This window comes from Oenanthe melanoleuca, chromosome 1A (assembly GCF_029582105.1).
Source record: "Oenanthe melanoleuca isolate GR-GAL-2019-014 chromosome 1A, OMel1.0, whole genome shotgun sequence".
Classification (NCBI taxonomy): domain Eukaryota; kingdom Metazoa; phylum Chordata; class Aves; order Passeriformes; family Muscicapidae; genus Oenanthe; species Oenanthe melanoleuca.
The window spans coordinates 25,454,594-25,473,349 of record NC_079334.1 but is presented as its reverse complement, the minus strand read 5'-3'; the positions used below and the strand labels follow the sequence as shown (position 1 = coordinate 25,473,349).

Genomic DNA, 18,756 nt, shown 5'->3' with positions numbered 1-18,756 from the left:
CCACAATTTTGAGGAAAAATAATGCGAAGATAGACCAGCATTCACTGAACCTGAATACCAAACTTCACACAATCATGAAAAGAAGTAGTAACTGAAAATGAAGACGCATTCTGATAGCTTTTTTTATTTTTTTTTATAATGCTGCCTCAAAATATTTAACAATATCATGTAATGCAGTTCCTATTTTTATTTTATCATTGTGTCTCCTCAAGAATTTGGCTTGTTTCTCTTTGTAATGGTAGACAGTTTGGGATTTTTTGGTGGGGTTTTTTTGTCTTCATTTCTTTTGGTTTTGTTTTTGAACTACTGCTCTGAAGTTCTTTATTCTGAGAGGGAAAATGCTGCTTATCTTTTTTCACAGCATTAATAGTGAAAGCAAAATATTGAACTGGGTTAACAACCTTATTTAAATTCTGCTTGTTCACACTTCCATGAAGTAATATGGAGTAAAGAAGGTTCTAAGCAAGTGGTCATTGGTCTCTTTCTACTTGGGACTATTCCCGAAAATACTTTCTGGAAAAGGCTCTTCTGTAGTTCAAGAACAGAACAACTGTGCAGTAAAAATGCTGTTTCCTACTTCTAGCATTACACCTTTAGTAGAAATCTGACAGTTTCATCTGAAAATGGCATTCTAAGATGATTGTGCCTTTGGGGAACTTGTAAAGTAGTATTATATGAAAGATAAAAGACCACAGTCAGATACTCAGATTGAAGTTTTTATATGGAAAAATGATTTCTAATTCTGGTTCTAAATCCTGTTCCTTTCTTCTTCAACAGAAACTATACCAGTATCCTCCTCCACAGACTGGCAAGCAGCTTTTGGGTTTGGTTCCTCCAAACAGCAAGAGGACGACTTAGGGTTTGATCCCTTTGACATCACCCGCAAAGCCTTAGCAGACCTGATTGAGAAGGAACTGTCAGTCCAAGACCAACCTTCCCTTTCGCCCACATCTCTTCAGAACCCTACCCCACACACTACAACTGCCAAAGGGCCAGGTTCTGGATTCCTGCATCCTGCTGCACCCACAAATGCCAACTCTCTCAGTAGCACCTTTCCAGTCATGCCACAGAGGTTTCCACAGTTTCAACAGCATCGAGCAGTTTACAACTCCTTCAGTTTTCCAGGCCAAGCAGCTCGCTATCCTTGGATGGCCTTCCCACGCAATAGCATCATGCACTTGAACCACACAGCAAATCCCACCTCAAATAGTAATTTCTTGGACTTGAATCTCCCACCACAACACAGCACAGGTCTGGGAGGGATCCCTATATCAGGTAGGTGAATAGGGACGGCGGTGAATATGACTTAATTCATGCTCTCAGCTGCTCTGAGTCAGAACAGGAAAAGGAAATAGCCAGCAACAAGCAGTAGACTGTTATCTCTTGGCTGTCATACTATATTATGAACAGAGAGAAGAATATTGTTTTAAATAGGTCCTTTGTATCAAAAAAAGTAACTGGATATTTAGCCTTGTAAATATTGAGCTTTATAAGGAAGGTGGAGTATTATGTGCCCGCTTAATTTTGTGCCAAAGCAGATTGGTATTTTGGTTCTTCAGTATTGCCAGACTGGCTCTACTTAAAAATACGCCCTGGAAGTGCATTGTGACTTTCATGTTGGCATGCAGGTTTTGACCAGAGTTCTTAGAGTCATGCAAAAAATTGTAATGATGGTAATTTGTGCCAGATATCTTGGCTGGGTTGTTCCCTCTTGCGTATAACTGAATGGCTGCACAATAAAACATTCAGTGTTTTTCATTTCTGTACTTCAGATGGCCTTAATATTATGCTAATCTTCACTGAATGGATGCTTGCAATGTGTATAAGAGGATTCATCCTGATTCTGAGGGTCGTGATGTTGGAGAAAAATGAATGTGCAGTCAGGCCAGTTTAGGCTGCCCTGAGTGGATTAATAGGCTCTTGCATCAAGCATTACTACTAAGGAGCTAACTGTAACAATAATTGTCTTGATTAAAAATTCACTTCTGGGGTTTGAAGTTCTTCCATACTTCCAATTTGCCTTGTGCCAAACAGATTCTCTTCTTGTAACAGAGGAAAAAATTGTGTTACATGAATAATGAACTGCAGGTAGAAAGTCTGTTGACTCTTTGTAGCCTTGAGGTGGAGAAAACTGCTCCTTGAGCATTATTTTCTTTTCATGAGTTTTGCAAGTACTAGCTTTACTATGAGAAAGTGGCCTGGGAAAAGTTAGTATTTTTTTGATGCTCTAGTACAAGAACTAATTTTGGCTGTTAATTTGCTGTACTTTGTCCTCTGTGAAGGGTTGTTGCAGCTACCATAGCTGTAGAGTCTTTGTGCTGATTCAAATATAAACATGGTCCATACTACAAATGCAAGTAGTTCAAAACTCTTTATACTGGCAGCAGCTGAGTTTTAAGCCTGAAATTATACTGGTTGCACAAAAAAATAAATTGTTTCTGTCGTGGAGTAACAAAGTACAGCTCCAGCAAATCCACAGCTGCATTGTTGCTCTCTTTCCCCTAAGCTACATAGAACTTTCAGAAAGACAACAGGACATTGCTTTTCAACTCTACCACTCAATTGTAAAAACTTCTACTTCGAGGGGTCAGTAACAAGACTGTCTTATGGCCTGGGGGACCAGAAAAATCCTTTAGTGTTGAAAAAGATCTGTTCATAGTACAGGTTGATTCTAAGTTTGCAAAAGTATTGCATTATTTTAATTTTAGTTAGCAGTTTGAAAGTGAAGTTTTTTGTGTTTGTAGAAGACTTGTGCATATTTTTTTCAACTTCTGAAGAGCAAGTTGTGTGGTACTGGTGGATGCACAGTCCAGGCCATGTACTTCCCCCATATGTTTTAAGGTAACAGAATTGATATTTAAGTGTCTTTTTTTAATGCAACTGCTGCAACCAATTAAGCTAAAAATAATTTTGGCAAATACCATGCTGAAACCAAAATAAACATCTACTGTAGTAACCATGGAAAGTTCCTTTGTGTTGGTTTTAATTTCTCCTCATAGAAAACATTGTTAGTTGACGGCTGACAATTAGATAGCAGTTGCTGCAGTGCAAACAGTTCTCAGCTGATGTATGTCAGCTTTGCTATCCCTTGAAAAAGGAGTAATTTGCACAAGGATAGATTAATCCTTTTTATTTTCCTCCTCTCAGAAGTCAGCTGAAGTCTCAGTTCTGCTTTAGTTTTCTGGGTTATGGGTTTGTATTATTTATATTTATTATAGTTCTCTAACTGCTTCAGAAATATAAATAATTTGAAAGTCAGGAGGAGACCTCTTTTTTTTTTTTTTTTTTTTTTTTTTTAATCTGCATCTTGAGTACAGGTTTCTCAACTAATCCCTTTTATATTTGGTTTGAAAAAGTAATTTCCTATTATTTCTTTGCTTTTAATCTAAAAGTAGCAAGTATTTAATTGCAGAATTTTCCTGCTTTCCTCATGTAATTTAAAGATACATCCATCTGGTGGGGTTGGGGAAAGAAAGTGGTGTCCAAGTACAGAGAACTTTTTTTATAGTAGTTTATAACAAACCCTCGCTCACCTGCTAGAAAGGCAGTGAATATCATAACAGCTGTTCCCAGTATGGAACAGTTAGTACATCTGAAGCTCCTTTTTCTTGGCTCTTTTGTTAGTCCATATTAGGGTGTTCTAGTAAATGCTACCCACTTGGCTGGTTTAGATGTAACAGGAAAAGAAACCAAATGCATGTGGAACTTCACATTCTGTCTTGTAGTAGAGACCCTCTACTGCTGTAAAAGCCACATGTTTCTTAGGTCTTTGATCACAGATTTTTACAGGATTATAAATTCCTGAAGTAGCTAATACTGGACCAGTTACTGGTAAAAAAAAAGTGCGGTGAGAAATTAGTCTAAGTCTGCCTGCTCTATGTAATCAACCCTTTTTGCAGCTTTTTATTTATGTCAAAACAAGCGGATCTAAAAACTCCTATAAATTTATATATTAGTATAATATATTCTAGGCTTTCTAAATTTGAATTGGTTTCACTAGGTATATTTGTGGTGTGAAAGCTTGTATTAAGAAAATGGTATCTTTTCAACTGCTGCCATTTCTGCTTTAGGCATTATTATTCACATGAATTTTAAATGCTTGTGTGTGACATGTCAAATGTAATTTGCTGAAACTGCCTTTTGTTTATTTGAGAGTCAGAGCTTTGCTGTATTCATAAGCTCACAGCTTCAGGCAGGGCTGTTCTGTGATGTGTACCCGATTTAAGTGGAGAAACACAGGCACTACCTGCATTTTTTTAAAAAATTAGGCTCCCATTTAAAAATAATTTCTATGTGGGATTTGGTTACTTATTTCACAGAGGAAGTAGTATTTATTAACTAATTCTGTGGTTTCTAGTGAAATGGCACAATGACACATGATTGACTTCATGGATTTATTATGCATGTACTTGAAATGTGTCATATTCATTGGGCATACATTTGTCCCATATTTAAATGAACTTTCTGATTGATTGATTCCCAAAGTAATTTTTTTCCTTCCCCCACTGTGTCATTTTTCAAACTGTAGCAGTTGTTTCCTGTTGTCATTTTCAGGGACAATTTAAGCTTATTGCTGCTCTCTGGAGCGGGATTGATTAGATGGTTTACTGTGAAATTATAAATGTGTAACTGTGCTTCAGGAGAGAAGTTCAGTGACTTCTTCATGGACAGTGTGATTGTTGCTACAAGCAATCTTACCCTAGATTGTATGCAAACTATCCTAAGAACATTGGCCAGGAGCTATGCTTAATTCTGCAGATAATGCCAAGGGAAAGATTGATTTACTGACAGCAGTGTGGGTGGGTGTGTGCCTTTATTTTACTATAATATAACAGGAAGCTTTATAATTTGATAGCTAGTACACTATCATCTTTGCTACCCTACTGCCTGGTGGTGTATTCAAAAATAGTAGGTATAGAATGGGAGCATAGAATAAGGTAGGATTGAGATGTATGCATATTAATTTGAAAATAGATAAATATATATATATATAGTTTTATTTATTGTATTTACTGAATGGTTGGTAGTCATTGATTTTGTTACATAGAAGTACAGTAACAAACTCACAAAGCTAAAAGTATTAGTAAAAAGTTGAAAATGGTTAGTCCGCTTTCCCCATCAGCTCTGTGCAAGATGAAATACTTGACATTTTGAAACACTGGCTATTACTTCATTTATTAATTTCATAATTGTCCTGAATGTAAAACTGAATTGTAAGCTCTCTGTAGTCCATAATAATGAGGTAGTTCAAGCTCTTCCAAGATTGCTCCTACACAATAATATGTCTGTATTCTTCCCCCAAAAAAATAATTGAAACCTCTGAGCTGGAAGGGACCCACAGGGATCATCAAGTCCAATTTCTGACTCTGCACAGGATAGCCTAAAAGTTAAATCATACATCTCAAAGCATTGTCCAGATTCTTGTTGAACAGAGGCAATTTATGTATATCGCACATATATTAAAAATCTAAATAGAGGAAAGAGTCAAGTGGACACAGATAAGAAGCATAAAGAATTAAACCCTATTTGGGATGGGGAAAAAATGTTTTATTCATTGTCTTTGAAGATAACCATTGTAAAGTTCATGAAGATATATTAACCATGCAGCTGACTGAGGCAGAAGCTGCCTTAGGTTTCTGTGAGCTGTTCCTAATATTTCAAAACATGAGGGTTAAATGTAATAAGTCTGTGTAACAGAATATAATGAAGAATCTAAATTTCTTAAGGTCAAAATCTCCTAAGACCGTTTCATTTTGATACTGTAGCTTATATCTGTTGAAAATGTGCATCTTTATTGATACTATGTGTATTTAGAGGTGAGACAATGAATGTGTAGACAGCTCTATTAATTTTGGATGTCCCCCAGAAGTGTCTGTGGTAGTGGTGTTGTATTCCTTATCCAGGCACAGATTAGCATGTGTGTTTTTATGTCGTGGCTGCATGTGGTTTTTGTGAAGCAGTAGCTGGTAGCAGAGAGGGCAAAGCAATGACAGTTTTATTAGGAAGGTCCAACATCTTCCCACTTATTTAAAGTACTGAGCTCTTCCATTTCTGAAAAATTTATGGTGTTGCATCTCTGGCTGTGTTAGGTTTTCTGGCCTCTGTGCCCCCAGCCATTGAACTCGTCTTGAACATCAAATCCTTTCTTGCCTAATGCTACCTTTCAGACAAGATTTTAGTAAAACAAGGGAAGATCCCTATGTGCTGGCTGTGGTCATATTATTTAAAGACTATTTACAGTACAGAAGAGGATGAGATATCAGAATAAGGGTTAACATATTTTCCTTTTAATACTAAGATTCCTTACTATCGACTTTCTGTTTTTGCAAATGTAATTGCATTTCCATTTGAGACATATGTTTTTTTTATTTGGTCTTTGTCTTTCTGTCTCCTCTCCCTGAGTTGTTTCTGTCTCCTGAAAACAAACACACACATACTCCATGCCTTGTTTTATACAATCTTGGAAGGAAACAGAATTTGTGGCATAGCGCTGACATTTTCCTATGGTCTCAGGATAATAATTTGATATGGAGTTTTGGGTGTGTTCTGTTACTGGGCCTTTCTAAAAGAGGATTTGGCCGTGTGGTGTGGCTGTTGAGGTCAGCATGCTGTAAAAATTCTCCAAGTGCCGTGTAAAAAAGGCATTTAATCCCATGCTAGCAACAAGAATGTGACTTAAACAGTGTGCCTTACATCCCTTTATTTGGGTGCCACAGTCGAACATTTTCCTATACTTTTCCTCTTGACGTGACAGTATATGAAAGTTTTTTAATGCCTGTTTTAATATTGGTTTTCTTTAAAAGATTAGGACAGAAAATTAATAGACTAATTAATGCCTCTTACTCTTAACAGCAAAGAGGCATTAATTAGTCTATTAATTTTCTGTCCTAATCTTTTAAAGAAGACCACTTGCTCACTTGGTGGTCTTCCTTGATATTTGGCTTTCCAACAGCAGCTGGGCAGAAAGCATGGCAGCTGAATGTCATCTTTTCTGTGCCCCCTGGTTAGATCTATGCCTGCCTTTTTCAGGTTAGGGATAAATATTGAAAATGGGAAATCTGGTGAATATTTTGGCTGATACAACTAATAGTTGTAGGTGCCATGTATGGCATTTCCAAAGTTTCTATCTTTTCCAGAGTGCAGAGAAGCTGCTCTCAGAAGTGGATGTGTTGCCCTGATATCAGGGTCACTCCTCATTTGAAATAGCTTTGAAATTGTAAAGAAAAAAGTACCTACTGTAAACAATCCTCAGCTGTTTCCATTCGTGCTTCTACTGATGCTTGTATATCCTGGTTTCCTCAACAAAGATGACTTAGTACTGCCTTTGCCATTGAACATTTTGTTCTTCTCATCAGTCCTTTTGCTCAGAGCACCCCATTTTTATCATGGAGGTTCTTAGTCCTCCATCCTTCCTCTTTAGGAGATGCTTTGTTGTCTGTATCCCCACCTTGAAATTCATTTTTCTTTCCTATCATAACTGATTTTTCTGTTTCACTGGTATGTGTAAGTAGTGTTCAGCACAATATGGAATTCATCTATTTTGAAAATGAACTTCTGGCTTGCTCATTTCTGTTTCTCTGGAGGAGTTTAGTGGGATTTTTTATGCATCTGGGTTTAAACTGAATTAAATGGAAGTGGGATTTCAGATTAATTTCCAGAATATTAAATCAGTATCAAGATTGAAATCCGCTGTAGATATTCCTTTTCTTAGCTCTGGTGTCTTGTCCCTTAACTCCCATACACTTCCTACATTTACTGTGGAGGCCTGGCTTTCTTGGTGTAATCTTGTCTTTATCTCTGAGAGAACTTCATCCACAGCACCTGTCCTTTAAGTCCTGCTACTTTTCCATCTGTTTCGAAATCTCATCTCTCACACCCACCCTTCCTTCCAGTGCCTTTTCAGTGCTAGTGCTGCAACTGTTTTCTAAGCACTGTTGAGTTTTTTTCCTATGATAATGTAGGTGATACTGTTTCAAATAAGGCTTGATACATAAGTATCTGTATTCATTTCTCTAGCTTGGTTTTAAGCTCTTACAAATTTTTTTAAATCTTTGCAATATTTTTAGATATGACAGTGAAAGACAGGCATCCTGCTTTTTTGGGTAGCAAGATGCCTGTTTTTAATTGTGTGATTTTATTTTGGAAGAAAAATATGTATGTGACAAAGGAAAAAGTGGGAAAAAAAATCCTCCAACTTCGCTGTAATGTATCAAAGGAGTGACTAATCCCAGTAACTCTACTACATTTGAAATAAACATGGGGTTGGCTGAAATAGGTGGCCAGAGTAGCTGACCCAGTCTACATTCTGGAGTGTTAGTCCTGACAGCTTTTTTGGTAACGTTCCAGAAACAGGGAGAAACAAGCAGACAGGAGGTTTTTCACATCACATTTCATTGACTGTGTTTGTAGTAGTGTCACCAAAGGAGCTTCAGCTAAACTAAATGTTGGCTTTTGCCTGGATTTTAGGGATGGAAGACTGCATTTATTGTTAATAGAACCTCTTTAGGACTGGTTCTCCAAGAAAAGTTGTTTCCCTTCACAGGGAACTGGTAAGATCTTGGGATGGCCCTGCAGTTCTGTTGTCTTACCTAGTGTCTCCTTCCTATGGCAGGCAGATGCTTGGCCTTGTGGTGCTGTGTTCTCTTAGATGTTTTCTGAAATCACTTCAAAATATGCAGTAGGTCACTGGTATGACTGAAAAGGTGCAACTATCTTAGTGATATTAAAAACATGGCATTTTCCTTTTAAAGAATTGGCACTGCCACTTCAGTGTCTAACAAAAGGTGTGGACTGAAACTTTGGCTCTAAGTCCATTTGACAAAATACCAATAATGACTGGTGCATTTCAGCAGAAAGTACAAATTATTCAAAGGCTTTCTGCATAAACTTTAAGTGCTCCAGCTTGATAAACAGCTGACAGAGCAAACATAATATTTTTAAAAATTGTATTGGGGGAGGAGCATAAATGAATCCTGAAAGAATAGTAACAACTGAAAGAGCAGCTTTGCAAATAGTCTTTCTCCTCCCAGAACTGACAAATCACATTTGAGGGGAAAAAAAAAAAATTCCTATCCCTTGCCATCTCTTAGTTTCTTCTGCACAGCCTCTTTTGAACTTCATTTTGTCCTCATAGGAATTATTTTAATGATCTGTCTGTTTAAAAAATAGATTGCTTCTATTAGAAGACAGCATCTGGTAATCAGAATGAATTTCATGTCATGGAAGGTGAAAACTTGGCTTTCTTGCAGTTTATCTAATTTTCCCACAGAACTATTCAAATAATCTACAAATATATATCAGCCTTAATTGTTTGCAGATGTGAGAAAATTAAAAATGAGTTTATCATTTGCCAGAGTATGCCTTCATTGTGCTAATGCTGGTCTCGCAGTTTGAAGTCAGAGGGTTGGTTGATTGGTTGGATATTCCTGGAATCCAGAACCTCTGTAACAAGATAAGCTCTTGCTAATTGTTACTATAGCTTTGAAGATCTAATTTTTTTTTCATTGCTATTTTTAGTTATTTCATTATGCATAGGGCAAATTTCAAATATTTTGTTTTTATTTATGGGTGTATCTAACCATGTACCCACAGGTACATTTGTATTTGTGGGCTTTTCATTTGAAGTCAAAGTTTCTTCTGTTGAGAGACAGGGTAACCTGGTGAGGTTGAACCCTGATGCATGATGTGAGAGGAAGCAGTTCAGGTTAAAATGAACTTAATTTCTCAGAATGGAGTTGCATGCCTGCTGAGCTTTTTAATCTAACTGTTCTGTGTGTAGGATTCAAGAATCTATTGCATTTGTTTCAGTATCTTAAGTCTTTATGCACTTAGTTTAGATTTATAGTAGTATTAAAGATTATCAGCACCAAAACCTATTTTCTTATGGAGTCAGTAATGAAAAATAGTGGAATTCTCTGGGAACATTTTATAGGAAGTCAAACATGTTTTTCAAAGCAGCTTGGAATCTCAGTTTGAAATTTGCTTGTAGGTGAAAATTGGGTTGCTGGCTGCTATAATTATGGTTTGGTCTCTTGAGCTGTGGTAAGTGTAAGTCAATCACAAGAGCTCTCTGGAATACTTGATGTAAAACTGCTTTTCTCAAGCATAATAAAATTTGCACTGTACGTGCAAGCAAATATGAGTCTTCTTACTGTCCCTGTACTAATGTTGTAGAAGGAATTTTCCCTGAAAATAAATGACATTTTCTGACTCATAACACTTAGTCACAGAAAGCTTAAAAGTTGTGCTGTCAGATCATCATTAAAAAAGTTTATTTAGAAAAAATCTTGTTTTCCCCCTTTAAGTGTATACATTAGAAGTAATATATTCTACTTGATAGTTTGGCTAACTGGCAAGTAAAATTGCAGTTGAATTTATTTGACATTGAAGAATAGTGTGCTTCTGTTTACATGTCTGTCTTTTAAATTGAGTGGAATTTCTATAACCATGTAAATCAATATGGAATAGATAAAAATGTGCTTTATTTGCAGTATTTTAAGGTGGGAGTAGACTGGTGTCTCTTGTCTACCAAAGCTAATTTTGTAGGTGTGTGTATGTACATAAATAGTATGTATGTGTGCGTCTTTTGTTTGCCCAGCTCTTAGAGCTCATGACTGTAAGACTTTCATTTGAAATTCACACTGTGAAATGGCGCTTAGAAAGCTGGGTTTTGTGAATTGTCAATTTGTTTCCCATGTATAGACAATGTTTGTAAGGCTTTTAAGGGTTCACTGCAAACAGCTTTGCCTTCCAATGCTCCTCCTGTCACTTATGTCTTCCTAATATGATGAAGTGGCTACTTGTATTCCTGATGACAGCATGCTGTTTAAATGTGGACAGTTTTCATCTTCTCTAATCTGCCAGTAATAGTCTTAGGCCTCTGTGAATGGATGGAACTTCATTGTTTGGTTTAAGCATTGTAGGATTCCTTGGAATTGTATAGCGGGTCAGTGAAGCTGAGAGAGAAATCCTTCAGGTCATAGAAGTTTAAATGAGATTTTATTCATGGTTAAAATTTCATGAGCAAACAAGCTTATTACCCATACTAAAGTGAAACAGGTATAGTTCTTATCATAACTGTTTTGTTGATGTTTATACAACCTTTGGATGAAAAGATTTTGAGTTTATGTGATGTGATGGTCTTAATTTCTTTTTTGTATGCAATAAGTTGTCCTTTTGTTGTCTTTCCACCTCAAAGGGAAGTACTGGACAACTGTTTGCAAAACAGAAATACCAATAGTGGAAAGTCATTTTGAGATCAAAATAGAGAAGCCCCAGTCACTTCTCAGAATAGGACATCAGGTTGTTTTAGGGAAAGCACATATGATCTATGCTATCTGTGAACAAAGTAGAGACTGGGACCAGAGGTGTCACTTGAAAGGGTATGCTTCTATGGTGGCCCCATTTGTTTCTAATTGAGTTGCAAGACTCTTGGTGAACTCCTGGTAGTCTTTCCTGTTCTTTTTATTATCTAATTTTTCTTTGGCTTCAAAATTTGTACAGTGTCCTTGAAGATTTCACAAGGGCCTTTTACAGGCAGGTTGTTGAAACAGCTATTCTATTACTGAATACACCTTGATAGTCTCTTTACTTCTTTTGTTGCCACTCTTTGCAGTCAGGTATGTGGCATTGGCTAGAAATTTACATTTCTCTCATATGATGATTTTCCTCTGATTTTATTTTGCTTATTTGAAGCTTTTCTCTAGTTGACACAGTGTTGTGTGTTGTGGTCACACATACGACATACTGATGGGTTCTTTAAAAATAAGTGATTGCAACCTAGATTTGTGGGACTGTTTGCTTTTCAGTGGGACTAGAGTATTTAAGACTTGGTGTAAAGGTATTTAATATTTTTACTCAGTTAGCATGAAAATAGGCTTTTGTAATGGCTTGGAATATAAGTTTGGTAGAGCAAAGTACCTTAAAAGACCTTATGTAACAGTCTTGTGATCTTTCCTATTGGTTGTATTTACTTAAGCATGCACTGGGGTGAATTTTGCTTTGGATTTTACTATAGGCTTGTATCAGAATTTGTGCAGTGATTTGAAATGGTCTAGTCACTGTGGAATATTCATTTTAGTGGGCTTGTCTCACACCAAGAAAACTGAATTTTGCTATCCCATCAGTATAAAACATCTAGTGCACTAATGTCACCAAAGTGACACAGCCAAATTTGATACACCTTTGGATCTTCATTGCAGTGTCATTGTCAGAATTTTGGAAGTCACAGAACAGCCCATAACAGTGCAGCAGCCATTTGTGCAAACATCTTCAGAAGTACTGGTTATGTGCAACACAACACTGTTGTGGCTCAGCCATTAATCCTCTTCATGGCCTCTCTCTCAAATGCACACTGCTTTGACCGATTTGAAGAAATGGTGTTAAAGCATTGCAGGTAGAGAATGAGGTAAAACACTTGTAGGATGTGCTAATGGGGCAGTGGTTTTATTCAGAAATTAATTAAATGACTACAGTTTTATACAAATTAGTATTCAGACTTCTCAGATGTATTCATTTGCTTAAGTTAACATCAAGTGGTTTTTTTATTTAGATTAGCTAGACAAGTTGCTTTTGTGATGAAGTATTTTTTTCTTTCTTTTTTTCAGTCTAAGAGTGGTTGACTGTAAATTTTACATACAAGTGCTTTTATTTCACACTGACGTACCACCTCAGACACAGGAAAATTTCAGTGCTAGAATGGTGGGGTCTGTTCACCCCTGTAAATACAAGTTTCCACTACGCTAGGCAGGATAATGAAATGTACATCGAGGGAAGACCAGAGTTCAGAGTGTGTGTTTGAGAATGGTTCTCATGTGGGTAGTGGCGCTTTCAGTTTTTTCGGCTTTTCAGCTTCCCCAGGTTATACTTTCTTTTGGGAAACAAAGCTAGGGCATGAGGGGAGGGATCTCATATTTTTCTTGGTATATAAAAATTTCTTTGCAGTTTTACCTTGTTTTCTTCTGGGTTTTCCTGCTGTCAGTGGGTGTGGTGCTTTAAGCTTTTTAAGATGAGCCTTTTTAATAGATCTGTATTAACTGAGAGATAGTTTCTACTCACTTTTTACTATGGTCCAAGCTTCATCATGAAGTATAGACTTATTTAACAGGAAGAACCAGCTAGCTGAGGGATGAGTAATAATTTCTGAAGAAATTACTTTCCTTCAGTTGCTAGAAGTAACTTTTGTCTCTGGGGTGGATTTTCACTTAGGCTGTTTAAAACTTGCCAGACTCCAGCAAAGACATGTGATGCTTGGGTTTTTTTGTGTCAGGAGACACAAGTTCTAGCTTACCTTGTAGCGTCACAAACACCCCTGTTTGGAAAAGACAATTTTTTTGTAATTCTGTCACTTTTATACCTAGGAGCACAAGATTTTATTAAACTAACTTTCTTACAGCTAGCAAACAACACTATTTTGGCAGATAGTGAATCCTTTTAGGCTTTCCATCTCTTGACTTCTGTGAACCCAAGTAGATTTTATTCAGACAGTGTCTCCTCCACCAGAAAGTGCCAGCCTTTTCCATTTCATGAGAATCTTGTATCTAAACACTTGGTGCCTTTTTGACTCTTATGTGTGCTGTATTATATCTTTTTAAAATGGAGAATAACATGACAAAAACATACCTATTTTCTTAGCCCAAGGAGGCCTAATGCCCTGTGACATTAATTTTCCTGTCCTGTTCCTTGTAACATCCTGCATTCTTTGTCTGAGTCTTCCTCAATGACTTGTTGCAGGTAGTTTGCTACACGTTAATTTTCTTATACTAGAGTTTTGAGGATGTGTTGAGGCTTAGTCAAGTTGGTGACTGAGACCCTTGCAGATCCCTAGCTCTCAGGTATTGAGATGAGTATGCATGGACCCAATAAGCATTTTTGTGTGCTTTTTGGGTTGCAGTAGAAATGAATAATTAAACAGAGCTGTGTTTCTTTGCACAAGCTTTTTGAAGCAACAGTGTGGGGAAAAAAATGGGGACTAATGGTGTACAATGCAGAATTTGTTGCAATTATTTCTGTGATCATGAGCTGGCTATTTTTGTGCCAAAAAGTTAATTTAGAGCTGGTCTCCAATGGGCTTATGGATATTCAAGAGGGTTGTGAACAAATACCTCTTGAGGACATTTTCTGCTAATACTTTCTAAAATTTTGATTTATTATTTTTCATCCCAGGATTCTAAGTTTCAATGAAAAATGTATGGCGCCAAATTCTTTAAAAGCACTTATTTTGTGCATTATCATTGCAGTGAAAATAGGAGGAGGCGTGAAAGGACAGGATTTCGAGAGGTAGTTTTTTTTGTTTGGATTTGGATTTTTTCCCCCCTCCTAGTTACAAAAAGGTCATTGCTTGAGACACCACTTTTTTCTGAACATTCAGCTTAACAAAAACTGCCCGGGCAGTCAATAGCAGTCAATAGTCAGATAGCAATCAAGACTGCTTTCTTTAGTCTAAAACATAAGGTTGTGAGTTAGTAATATCCTCTAATTGTTCAGGAAGACTTAGATCTCTTCTGTTGTTAATGAAGTAGCAGTATTGTGAAAGTATCTCTTTATAACAATTATGATTGAGATCAAGGTCCTTTCTTCAATCAAGATAGGCAGAGATGTTTTTAAGAAAAAGGTTGTATTCTAGATATTTGTCAAAAAGACAACCATGTGCCAACATACTGCCAGCACTTCCTTTCCAAATATAACTGACCAAGCTAATGAAGTATTACGTCCAGTATTGGATGATAAATACTGGAATGCTCATGTCTGCTTTGAGATACTTAAAGGGAGAGGTGGATCATAGAACTGGATAGTCTGTTCTAGATAGCATCGTGTAACTTTGGAGTTGAGGGATCATTTGCTGTAGTGCTAATAGCCACGTTATCCTGTTGTCCTTTATCAGTATGTCTTGAAACGTTCAGGCAAGTAGTTGAGACTTGACTGCTTTGGTGTCCAGCTGGTTTGCTTCTTACCAGAATTTTGAGGATATTGCTGTGTCAGAAATTATTCTGAAAGGTCTTTAAAGAATTTTCACTACTGTTCTTCAACTGCAAGAGGAAATTTCACTCCCTCCAACTTCATTACCATTTCCTTCAGAAGAACATCTATAGGGCTGTGAATGAGCAAGCTATAACAAAACAAAAGACATCTGTGATTTTCCTCAGCCTCCCTGGTTTCTCACATTCCATTTTATTGCAAAGCCCTACCTAGCCTTTCTTCATTTTGATATACGTCAAACAAAACAACCGTTTTGAGCCTGCTGCCCAGCAATAAGCAGCCAAATAGCAGCAGAGGTATTCTCATCAAATACCTGGTAGATTTTCCCCTGTTAGTAATAGAGTGAGAGCCACTGTGTCCTTGATTATTCAAGTCTCTGAATCAAAATGGGGAAATATATATTGGGGGAGGAGCTATATCTTTCTCCCATTCCCTTACACTTTGTTTAAAACCTGCCAGCCCTTCTGAGTAATTTATCAATCATGGAAACATTGACCCTATGTTTTGGACAGGGAAAGTATTGAATGCTTAGCTTAAAAAGTAAAAGCAAAATCCCATACCCCACCAAAGAAGGACATCTGTTTCTAACTTCAGCTTTTTATTTTTTTATCTTTCATTTTTTTTTGTTGGTAAATCTCCCAGACAACAGCAGTTCTGTAGAGAGTTTAAATATGAAGGAATGGCAGGACGGGCTAAGGGCACTTCTACCGAACATTAACATCAACTTTGGTGGACTGCCCAATGCTTCTTCCCCCTCCAACGCCAACCACAGTGTACCAACGTCCAACACTGCCACCACCGACAGCCTGAATTGGGACAGCCCTGGCAGCTGGATGGACCCCGCAATCATCACAGGTAACCGTTTCTCACTCCTTCAGCTCCACTGGCAAACCATCAAATGGGTATTTGGCACAAACTGATTTACGTCTGGAAAACAAAAAAAAAAAAAAAGTCAGTATGCGGTGGTCTCTTCCAGCTTCCATCCACAAAACCTCAAGGGTCCAGGAATTTTTGTGGAACGTCTAGGTATAACAGAGCGTCACTTAGGACTTTGCAATGCATGCCCAGGACCTTTGCAGGCAGTCAGGTGGATCAGTGCTTTTCTCTAGGTCAATCTGTAAGGTGTCCCTTCTGCTGGATGGCATGTCCGGTATGTGCGTCGCTGGTCCTGAGGCACTGAAGGCAATCACTGGGCTTTGTTATTTAAAAAAGGGACTGTACTCCACTTGTTTATAAAGCTCTCTTTTATAAGGCTGTCTGGTTGTGTTTCCCTGTTAGAGAGGCTGAAGCATGATTCAAGTAGGCAGAGTAAAAGGTGAAGCATGTAGTGTACTGGCAGCTTGGTGTGGTAAAGTCAGGTTGACAGGGATGCAGGTCTTGAGCAGAATGTTTGATAGAAAAATGTGTGTTTCATGAAGAAGTACTCTGAGGGTGAACTTTCTCCTATCTTGATTTAATGGTAAATGTTTTTGTGGGCAGGGCAATTATACATAATAATGTAAAATGCATTTTCTGTACAAACTAATCATGTTTTTTTCATTGTTGCTTTTTGCTAGGTTAAAATTTATCCTCCTTCCTGGTCAATTTATTGCTTCTCCTCTGACTTGCCTATATCCCTGTTTTTTTTCTTTTCTTAGGTATCCCAGCCTCCACAGGAAACAGTTTAGACACCCTTCAAGATGACAATCCTCCACATTGGCTAAAATCTCTCCAGGCCCTCACAGAGGTGGACGGCCCCAGTGCAGCGCCATCACAGACGCACCACAGTAACCCCTTCGGCACACAGATCCCTCTGCACAGAGCCAGTTGGAATCCCTACTCTCCTCCTTCAAACCCCACCAGCTTCCATTCCCCACCTCCAGGCTTTCAGACAGCCTTCAGACCCCCCAGTAAAACCCCCACAGATCTACTACAGAGCTCAGCGCTGGATCGTCATTAGGAAAGGAGGAAAAAGAAAAAAGAAAAATAAGACCCAAAACGTTAGAAATGCAGGAAGTGTCCCACCCTGACTCCTCCCCATGCCCACCTACTGTTCCCTGTCATATCTTTCTTTCTGAAGAATCCAGTTCCTGATCAAACTTCCCCCCCAAATGCAATGCCATCACAGGGTCATGACCATTCTTTTTGTTAAGTTTCTATAGAACCAGTGTTTGAAATACACTGTTTGAAATACTTTCTAACCATTCTAAGAAAAAAAAAAAGAGAGAAATCAAAATGCAGTCTCAATGCTTAAGGAGAATATTACTGTCTTACTTCTTTTGCACATGAGTATTTCTGCTAGTGGAAAAGTGTCAATCTGCAGTAGGGGGAAAAGTGCAATGCAGAATCAAATGCAAGAACATAAAGGTATTTAATTTAAATGAAGTTACTGAACATGTGGGGCAAGCAGTGGCCCAGCATTTATTTTGCATTCAGTGTGGCACTACACAGGGAAATTGCTATGTTGGGGTTGGTTGTTTTTTTGTTTTTGGTTTTTTTTTTTGAGCAGGGGATTTTATTGCATCAGTCAGAGTTTGACATGAAGTGTGTTGAAAGACAAAACACTTATAGCTATGAGTAACTGGCATGTTGCTAAAGAGTGTTTTAAAGAGGGGAGAATAAGTTTTTTTCTTTAATTTTGGCTTTAGATTTCAAGTAAACTTTAATGTTTTAAAAGTATTCACAGATTTAATACCTAGCGTATACGTAATATAATTATAAGCAGCTGAAACACGAGTGATATTTACTTCAGTCTTTCTGTCTCCTCTGTCAGTCTCTCTTTTTTTTTTTTTTTTTTAAAAAAAAAGATTCACCTGATTAGGGCACTCTGGGATAGCACTGCATTGGGGCCACATGATCACCATCAGGAGCAACCTCTGACCTCCTCTGCCTGCAGCTTTTACTTAACCCTGTAGTTTCTGGACGTTTGTGCAGTATTGAAAAGACAGGAAAAAAGAAACAGATAAATAAACATGGTTATAACCTGACGCTAAAACTAAAACCAAGGAAATGTACCTCTTTCTTCAGAATTAAAACTAAAATCTTAAATAAAACAGAAAACTTGATGATGACTTCATGTTTGCTTTTTGGTGTTTTTTAACTTTGGATTTTTAATTACTCCATCTGGTAAAAAGCATATGCCATTGCTTGTTTGGGGTTTTCTTCTTACTCATCTAAACCAGAACTACTTTATCATTGGAAATACTGCTTTGTGTGGTAACTTCTCTGTATAAGGGTAGAAAAAGAATAACAACTTAGATCTTTTAAAGGGATTCTGTTGTCTTTACTCATAGCAATAGCTAGAGGCAGTCAGTCTCTAACTGTTATTGGTGGTATCCTTTTAAATCTGAAGCATGAAAATCTTGTTTATATTTTCTGAATTAAATGCCATGGCAGTCGGGGTAGATAGCATGCAATAATATGCCTGAAGATGCAGCAGAGAATTTGTCCTGACTTCCTGTGTTCATCAGCAGCCTTCCATAAAGGTGTAAAATACTGTCACTGCACAACGGGATGAAGAGCTCTTAATGAACACAAGGCCTCCAGTAAGCTTTTATACTTACAAGCAGACGTATTTAAAACCTGCAGCCTTGTGGTTGGGCTGCTAATTGATGTAGCTTACAAGGGTGGCAGAGAGCCTGAAATTCTAATGATGCCTCTGTGGAAGGATTTGTCACCTGGTGTGAGCTGTATAGTTCAGGCTGGCAGCCTTCTGAAAATGTTTGCTGCTGGCAGGGGCAAGGAAGGGAATTTCCACTGATGAACTGTGAACACCTAAATGGGGGTGGGGGGTGAGGAACT

The 18,756-nt window shown here is 37.7% G+C and overlaps 1 protein-coding gene across 5 annotated transcripts in view; it reads left to right on the top strand.

Annotated features, from left to right (window-relative positions):
- Positions 1-17,747, top strand: part of CNOT4 (CCR4-NOT transcription complex subunit 4) — a 75,581-nt gene extending 57,834 nt beyond the window's left edge. For 3 of the 5 annotated variants that reach the window (XM_056516226.1, XM_056516221.1, XM_056516241.1), the window contains 3 exons: positions 778-1,275; positions 15,619-15,831; positions 16,614-17,747. In XM_056516226.1, coding sequence (XP_056372201.1) covers positions 778-1,275; positions 15,619-15,831; positions 16,614-16,915 — 1,013 coding nt within the window. In that variant the 3' untranslated portion in view covers positions 16,916-17,747. The remainder of the gene's footprint in view (positions 1-777; positions 1,276-15,618; positions 15,832-16,613) is intronic. The other 2 variants (XM_056516235.1, XM_056516228.1) reach the window with 1 other exon arrangement.
- Positions 17,748-18,756: the final 1,009 nt, after the last annotated feature.